Below are 8,460 nucleotides of genomic sequence, written 5' to 3' on the forward strand. Positions count from 1 at the left end.
TCACTCATCTTTTTTTTTCGACACTGATGGGTCAGAGTTATCTGATTTTTTTTTTGAACTGGTTTTGCGTGGTCTAGTTGGTTTTCTTGCACAAATATTATCAAGTCTTACTGCTTCTTCCCGAGGATCAAAAGGTTGATTTTTTAATTTTTTTATATCTTCCAAGGACGTAGAAGAATCTTCAGTTGACATTTTCATTAAATGTTTGGTGTTTATTTCAGAAGTTCCCGGAGTTGGATCAGTTAAATTATTCTTAATGATTTTTCCAGATCTCGACTTCCTTGAATTATTTTTGCTTTTTTTTGGAGAAGGCATTGAACTAATTGAGTTTTTCTCAATTTTTTTTTTTAAAGGACTTGGAGTTGGTTCAGTCAAATTATTTGTCACAATTTCTTTAGAAGGCCCGTTTGAAGAATCAGTATTACTTGAAGAAGAATCAGTATCACTTGAGGAAGAGTCAGTCGAGGAAGAGTCACTCGTGGAATCAGCTTTTCCGGAAGAAGGTTTAAATTGTGATTCAAGTTGCAACTTTGGTGTAGGGGTATAAAAATATGTTTCTATTGAAGTGGGAGTGTAAGGTTCGATTGGATTCTCTGTAGGAGGTGATATAGTAATAATAGATTTTTTTAACTGTTCTTGTGAATCAATGTCCCATCTAGTTGTTCGTTTTCGGTTACCTGCCGTTGACTTTGGAGAAGTTGCTTGCACAGAGGGAATTGAATTCAATAAAGTATTTGACTTTGTATTCTCGGAAACTGTTGGATTAGTAGGAACTGTAAGATTTTTCGATATTGTAGGCTGCATAGGAAGCGTTGGTGGCTTAGGAACGGTTGGTTGAATAGGAATTGTTGGTGAACTAAGAATTGATGTATTTTCAGAAACTGTTGGCAGTTTGGAGACAACTTTATGTCCAGGAAACGTTGGCTGTCGAGAAACGGATTGAGAAAAAATCACAGGATGTGTAGATACTGGTCGATGTCTAGGATACGTTGGTACTGGAAAACGTCCAGAGATTAATGGATGTACTGAAACCATTGGACGTATTGACTGTTCTGTTTGCCTTGGAAACGATGGTTGTCTAGGAACACATTGTGCTGGTGTTTGACAAAATGTTTGTGTTCGATTATTAGATGATGTCATTCTTAATCTCTCGTTGACAATATTATCTATTCTTCTTAGAGTCTCTCGATTTTCTGTCTGATGCCAATGAGGATTGGGTGTCTATAACGTAGAATTTTTTTAAATTTAATTTATTTATTATAGATATAAATATTCATTTAATTTACATGTACTTATATATATGTATATAAAAATTAATTAAAAGTACATTCTTTCAGTAAAATACGAAAAAAAAAGATTAAATTAATATATTGTAAAATGAAGTTAAGGTTATGTAAGAAATATAATGTAAACATAAAGTTAAGGTTATGTAATCATTAATATATTTAATAAATATAATAAAAGAAAATTAAAAAAATATCAAAAATGTACCTGCATAAAACGATTTTCACATGCAATTAAATTAGTTGATAATGAGTCCATCGGAATATTATTTCTCTCTGAATATATGAATCTGCAGAAGCAACAGCAACACGTGCACGTGACTCGATTATTATGTCCACTCTATAAATTTAATTTAAACTTTATTTATATATATATATAAATATTAGAAAAGAAAATTTTCCTGGATATTTTTTTTTACTTACCATATTTAAAAATTTAATTTAATGAAAAATGATTGAAAAAAAAGAAATTTTTGTATGTTTCTATATCGAAGGCACGTTTTCAAAGAAAGATATTTTACACATGTTGCGCACAATTTGAAGATGGAGAATCAAAAGAGTTGGAGTGGGGATAACCCACCTAGAGAAGGTAGAAATTAATCACCTTCCGCAAAGTGAGGTGGCGCAACAGTCTAAAAGTATATCTAGCTGCAGCCAATAATTACGAAGCACCATTTAAAGAACAAAGTAAACTAACATTACACCATTTTGTGAAGCACACCCACTACTACAGTTGTGAAGTCTCCGTCCTCCAATGGATTTCAACTTTTCCTATAAAATTATATTATTCTCATCAAGCCTTTTTAACTTGATTAAAAAAAAATAAATTAAATTAGCGCCATCTTGCAGTGGCAGCCAAAACTCGGTCGGTAATTTGAGCGGGAAATTTAAAACTCCCACTCCAAACGAATTTAAATTATTAGAAAAAAATAATTTCAAATTTAGCGTAAAAATAAAATAGCGCCATCTTGCGGTGGCAGCTGAAACTAACTCGGTCGGTAATTTAAGCGGGAAATTTAAAAACCCCCACTTTAAATTAATAGAAAAAAAATAATTTTTAATTTAGCGTAAAAATAAAATAACGCCATCTTGCGGTGGCAGCTGGAACTAACTCGGTCGGTAATGTAGAACACCAAGCCACTTGAACACAAAAGTTTAAAAATTCAAATTTCCCGCCAAGAGGGGTTGATTTTGCCGGTAAAATGCCAAGCCACTTTAAATTAAACTTTTAAAAATTCAAATTTCCCGCCAAGGGGGGTTGAATTGGTCGGTAAAATGCCAAGCCACTTTTAAAAATTCAAATTTCCCACCAAGGGGGTTTGAATTGTCCGGTAAAATGCCAAGCCACTTTTAAAAATTCAAATTTTCCGCCAAGAGGGTTTGAATTGACCGGTGGCGCCATCTAGCGGTGGCAGCCGGAACTAACTCGGTCGGTAAAGTAGAACACCAAGCCACTTTAAATTAAACTTTTAAAAATTCAAATTTCCCGCCAAGGGGGGTTGAATTGGCCGGTGGCGCCATCTAGCGGTGGCAGCCGGAACTAACTCGGTCGGTAAAGTAGATTCCTACATTACCGACTGTCGGTAAGTGCGCCAGAACCCCCCTAGCTTAACTACTTTTATATTTTTTAACAACATACTTTTAATAACTGAAAACAGATTACAATTCTAGAGAATACTTTACTGATTAAAAAAAGTTATTAATTTCAAAATTGGATGAAAATTACAATTTTTATCAAATCCGAGAAAACATTAAAATTAAAAAAATACTATTTTACAGAAGGTTTTAATTCAACGTAATTTATTTAAAATGTATATAACTTTAACAAAATGCTTAAAACTAATTTTTGTTTACGTTAACCTTTTTTTAGTTTTAGGTTATGTGCGTCCCACTCTTCATAAGAAAAGTGTTTATTGTGGATTTACTGTTATAATATTTAACTTTTATTATAATGAAAATTATACTTACTCGACATTTTTAATATATTGTAAATTTCCTTTTTCAGACACAGTTATTTTTCATGCGAAATTAGCAATATCGAGTATCTAAATTCTTTTTCTTCTTTGTTTTGATGATTTTTTGACCGATAAAAATGGTTGGATGGAGTTACAGTAGTCTATTCTTTGACTATATGTTTACATTTAAATACACAAATTTGACTGGCTATCAACAATTAATCTAATTGTGGACAACCAATCAAATTTTTTACTGTTAGAATGATTAGCTATGAATCAACCCTAAGCGCGAACGGCGAGCCTTCACTGGACTGAGTCAGCTGATCTACACAGAAGCATTAAAACAATTTTGAATTTGCACTTTGGCATCTGATCTAATTATAATAAATAATTAATCATGCAAACTATCTCTTTTAATATTTCTGGATCATCTTCAAATGATAAAAAAGAAATGGAAGATGTAAGTATTTTACATAAACAAGTTTTTCACATTATATACAACTCAAGCTAAAAAATTATAGGTTATGTTTACTATTTCTTTTTATTTTGAATTCTCTGAAAGTAAAAAAAGTTGCTACTCATTACCTTCAACAATGTAATAACATCTTAATTATCAAATATTTATACTGAGATTTCATCGCCTCTTTCTACTTTCACCATAAAATGTATTTTTATCAAACGGTTTTGAGTCACCTTTCTTCCTGAAGGGTGACAAATTTATTTATTAAGAATATAAATGTTATTTTTATCAATTGCATTAAAACTAATAACTTTAATTTGGTTAGAAACGATTTTTCTATAAGAAATATAAAATTTTTCAATGCAGATTAAAATTTATTTAAAAAAAAATACTCATCGTTATAAACTCAACAATTAAATTGCACATATAAAAAATTCTTCGATTATATACGCAATATTCCTACATTACAGAAAATCACAAAGCTGTTAGATCAAAAATTTTCAGATATTAAAAAACATTTCTTTTCAGGAAATTTTCTTTCTAAAGGACGCTGCACCAGAAATCGTAACGATCAGAAATCATTTTATTCTAATTAAAAAAATTTTTAAAAATAAAAATCTATGAAAATTCTGTTATAGATAAATATGATGTCAATTAAAAATATTGATAAATAAAAATTCGCTAAACAGATAACCTATTGTATAAAATATTACATAAGTTTCAATAAATAAAAAATCTTCGCTAAAAAAGTCAATTCATTAATGAATTCTATTTTATAAAATCTTATTAAAAAGAAATTTGATCTTATCGAAACGTAAAGCAAATAATTATCTTTAAGTTAAATAATTTTATTACTCAAAATTTATTGCAAAAAATTAATTCACAGAAAAAACGATGAGTAATTATTTTGTTTTATTGTTAATTAAATTTATTTTTTTTTATTTTTTAGTAAGTAAAAAAAGCAATAACAGGGTTACCACAAATGCGTAAATTTATGGAAACTTATTAAAATTTTAAAAGCAAAACATTTTCATATTTAGTGAAATTTTATAAAGTGGATTTCAGAAATTGACATTATTGTAACTCGATTCTTAAATATTTTGATGAAATTTAACAGTCAAATTTTTCGCACTCTAATGCTAATATTTATTAGTAATTTAATTAAATTATTTTGTATTTTTGTTGTAACTGGTTAGAAGTTTATAAAAAAATTATACTTGAGAGTGGAATCTTTTAAAATATTTTGGAAAAGCTGGAAAAGTCATATATTTCTATAATCAACTTTTTGTGGCAACCATTTTTTACCTAAATATTGTTGAAGATTAAAAAAAAATTTGGTATTCGCGCAATTGATTATAAATGTAACATGAGAGCCTGAAAATTATCAAAAATTTTATAAATGTTCAATCACTTTTGCGCCTGTATATAATTAAAATTTAATTTTCAATTCTTACGGCACCAGTAAAAAATGCCGTCAACCCGTCTGGACAGATAGAATATTACGAAAACGTCACAAAGAAACGCTTGGCTTAGGTAACAATTTTAAAAACTGTTATTAAGTTTTAAATCAATGACTAGTAAATAAAATAAGTCGAATTAATATATATTTCAGATTCTCTATTAAGTTGGAATCCTTGAAAATTGTTTTTTGGCTAAATATCGGAATTCAAAAAGAGTCACCATAGGGTAGTAGTTTCAGTAATCGACATCAATGTTCTACGTGGATCCTGAGAAACACAAGAAAAATTTTAAATAAGCCGTTATCAACTTTGGTCAACTCGATGGGATTTGATGACTTTCAGAGACAGACAGAACGCTCTCGCTGCTAATCAAACTCAGTCTAAAATCTCTTGATTAGGTAAAACTTATGGAGAAGGAAATCAAGATTTCGTCGTTCGATGAAAACACTCTTTTTAGACCTATTGACGATATTAAAAAGTTTAAATATTCTGATAGAAATAATTCTGAGAAAACGAGTTCCAGTGTTAAATAATTTTTAATTTTAATATGAAATTTAAAGAAATATATTTTAGCATTAATTCTTAATATTAGAAACGATTATTAATAAAGAATAATAAACTTTTCTTAATTTCAGTGAAATGCCAAAGTTTACAAATATGAACCTTTCGGCGTAGTTACACACACAAGTATTATAAATTTTAATAAATTTAAAACTCAATTATTTTTAAACTAAATAAATTTTAACTTTTTGAATAATTAAAATTCAGTGAAATTAATTATAATTTTTTGTAACTGCAAATTAATTGAAGATTTTGTTACACATTTAAGACTATAATTATATTTCACAGATTTTTTAAATTTCTTAAAGATTTGAATTTTTAAAAAACTTTATTAAAATTATCGAACATACTTAACTTGCAATAGTTTTTTTTTATTAAAAATTTGAAAAAGAATTTGGAAGAATTAAGATTTTATTAAATAACTTAATTTCAAGAAATTTGAACTTAAAATTATTGTAAACTTAAACTGCTGAAGAAAAGAATTCAAGGTCGGCCTTTTTATCGTTTGAAGATCAATTTACTTCGCGACGTACATGTAAAGGAAATTCCGTGGATTTTCTTTTTTTTTCAAAGGTCAAAATCCTAGAAAACAATAATTGTTTTATTTTTATTTAAAACAATTGTAATATTTTAATTTTTAATGACACTTCTCTGCAATAGATTTCTTTTTAAATAAAGTTTAACAATTCTGCAGACCCAAATGTAATTTTATTTACAAATTTTACTTACGCTAACGCAGCAGTTGTTCAAACTGGTGACCTCCTTGTTGAATGCAAAGTTCTGCTCTGTGGACCAAATCATAGATGGCTCTTCGAATCATTGCCGGATCATCTCGGACAGCCTGCACAGCCACTCGAATCCACTCCATCAATTCCTCCATGTTTTGGACTGGATGACGGTATATTTCACTCTTGATTTTTCCCCAAAAGAAATAATCTAGAGGGTTCAAATCGGGAGATCGTGGCGGCCATGGAACTCTTGAACCTCGACCGATGAATCGGTTTCTAAAACGCCTTTGAAGCCAGGCTTGGTTCATTCGATGCGTGTGGGTAGGCGCATTGTCATGTTGGTACCAAATATGACGGATCTCCTCATCGGTAAATCCAGCATTTCGAAGACGACGAGTCACTTGTTGTAGCATGTGCCTATTATACCTGGCGCCTGTCAGGATTCCCCTGAAGTTGAAGGGACCAATCTAAAATTTCCAAATACTTTTAGTAAGGTTAAAAAATAATTTTTTTTCAAAATAACTATAAATTAAAATTTAAATTATTTTTTCGAATTTAGAGAAATGATAGTATTTTTTAAAAAAAATGTTACAAACTTTAAGTTATTTTTAAACATTTAATAATTTTTTAACTTCAAACTAAAAACTTACCAGACGATCACCAATCAAACCGGCCCAGACATTGATCGTAAATCGATGTTGAAATCCTCTCACTGATGTCATGTGAGGATTTATAGGCGCCCAATAGTGAAAATTCTTAAAATTCCAAATCCCGTCATTGCCGAAGCGCGATTCGTCCGTAAACAAAATTCGGAACAGAAAATTTGGATCTCTGCGATTTTCCGCCACAATCCACCTGCAGAATCGCAAACGATGTGCTGTATCTCCAGGATGGAGATTTTGCACACGTGTCGGGTGGTACGCGTGCCATCTCTCCATCTTTAATGTTCTTTGTACTGCATAATAGGACAAATTCAATTGAGCTGCCATTCTTCGAATCCCCAATTCCGGATTCGCTGCCGCCAGTTCCAAAATCCTTTCGCGATTCCTTGGATTGACGACTATTCGAGGACGACCCGCCTCATGGTGGTCCGACATTGCATTTCCTGTACTTTGGAACCTTCTCACCGCGTCCAGAACTACTTTTGGAGTTGGGACGGGCCAATCGGCATGACGCTCACTGAATTCCCGGGCTGCCCTAGCGCCGACAAAATTATTGGCACCATAGAGTAATATCATTTCGGCGTACATTTGGCCCGTGTACACCATTTTCCCGAGGGAAAAGGGCACAAAGCAACAAATATCACTAATATAATTAAAAAGTAAACAGAACAACAAAAATAATGGAACAATAATTAAAATAACCACACAATAATAACACGAACGAGATGTGGTAAAAAGTTAACACAGAAAATTAACTACAGACGCTTCACGAGAAAAAAATATGGTTATTGATTTTTTGACAACGAAAAAAAACAAATGAAAATTGATGACGACACAATCTGTAAACGTTTGACTTCACATATTCGATAATTAATTAATTAATTATATAATAATAAAATGCTTGGCCTGTCCTTCTGTCCTAACTTGAAGTTGGTCTTTTATGATTTCACGTGTTTCTTGAATAGTAATCTTATAACGTGTCAAATTTGTGTCAAATTAAACTTGAAAATTTTAGAAATAATTAAATTTCAAAAGATATTGTTAATTTTCAAACAATAATAAAATTTTACAGAACTAAAAATAATTTATCAAAAAATGTTTTGGAAAACATTTTTTAAATTTAATTGAATTTTCAAAAGATTTAAAATTGAGATTTTAGAAATTAATTCAACTTCAAGTGATTTTAATTAAATTTTTGATGATTTCACTAAAAAATTTATTAGAAATTACAAACAAAATACAATAATTTGATAATCATTTTTAATTGAAAAATGGTTTCAGATAGTTGAATTTTCAAAGAATATTATAAAAATATTTAAAAATAATTGAATTCCCTTAGAGTTATAATTGA

The 8,460-nt window shown here is 30.0% G+C and overlaps 2 protein-coding genes across 2 annotated transcripts; both read right to left on the reverse strand.

Annotated features, from left to right (window-relative positions):
- Nucleotides 1–1,140, reverse strand: LOC127277822 (cell surface glycoprotein 1-like). The gene has a single exon (XM_051299213.1). It carries the CDS (start codon nt 1,138–1,140, stop codon nt 1–3), a length of 1,140 nt encoding a protein of 379 aa, XP_051155170.1.
- Nucleotides 1,141–6,449: 5,309 nt separating this feature from the next.
- On the reverse strand, nt 6,450–7,715 carry LOC127277823 (uncharacterized). The gene is made up of 2 exons (XM_051299215.1): nt 7,098–7,715; nt 6,450–6,914 (listed from the first exon to the last, which is right to left on the reverse strand). The coding sequence occupies exons 1-2, from the start codon at nt 7,713–7,715 to the stop codon at nt 6,450–6,452; spliced, it is 1,083 nt and encodes a 360-aa protein (XP_051155172.1).
- Between the last annotated feature and the right edge of the window lie 745 nt (nt 7,716–8,460).

This window comes from Leptopilina boulardi, unplaced genomic scaffold (assembly GCF_019393585.1).
Source record: "Leptopilina boulardi isolate dan_hultmark-lab unplaced genomic scaffold, ZJU_Lbou_2.1 LbouV2_180, whole genome shotgun sequence".
Lineage (NCBI taxonomy): Eukaryota > Metazoa > Arthropoda > Insecta > Hymenoptera > Figitidae > Leptopilina > Leptopilina boulardi.

Coding starts and splice junctions, on each gene's coding strand:
- LOC127277822 (XM_051299213.1), bottom strand. CDS start 1,140: ATGACATCATCTAATAATCGAACACAAACATTTTGTCAAACACCAGCA.
- LOC127277823 (XM_051299215.1), bottom strand. CDS start 7,715: ATGGTGTACACGGGCCAAATGTACGCCGAAATGATATTACTCTATGGT. Junction 6,915..7,097: donor GTTTGATTGGTGATCGTCTG/GTAAGTTTTTAG, acceptor TGGAAATTTTAG/ATTGGTCCCTTCAACTTCAG.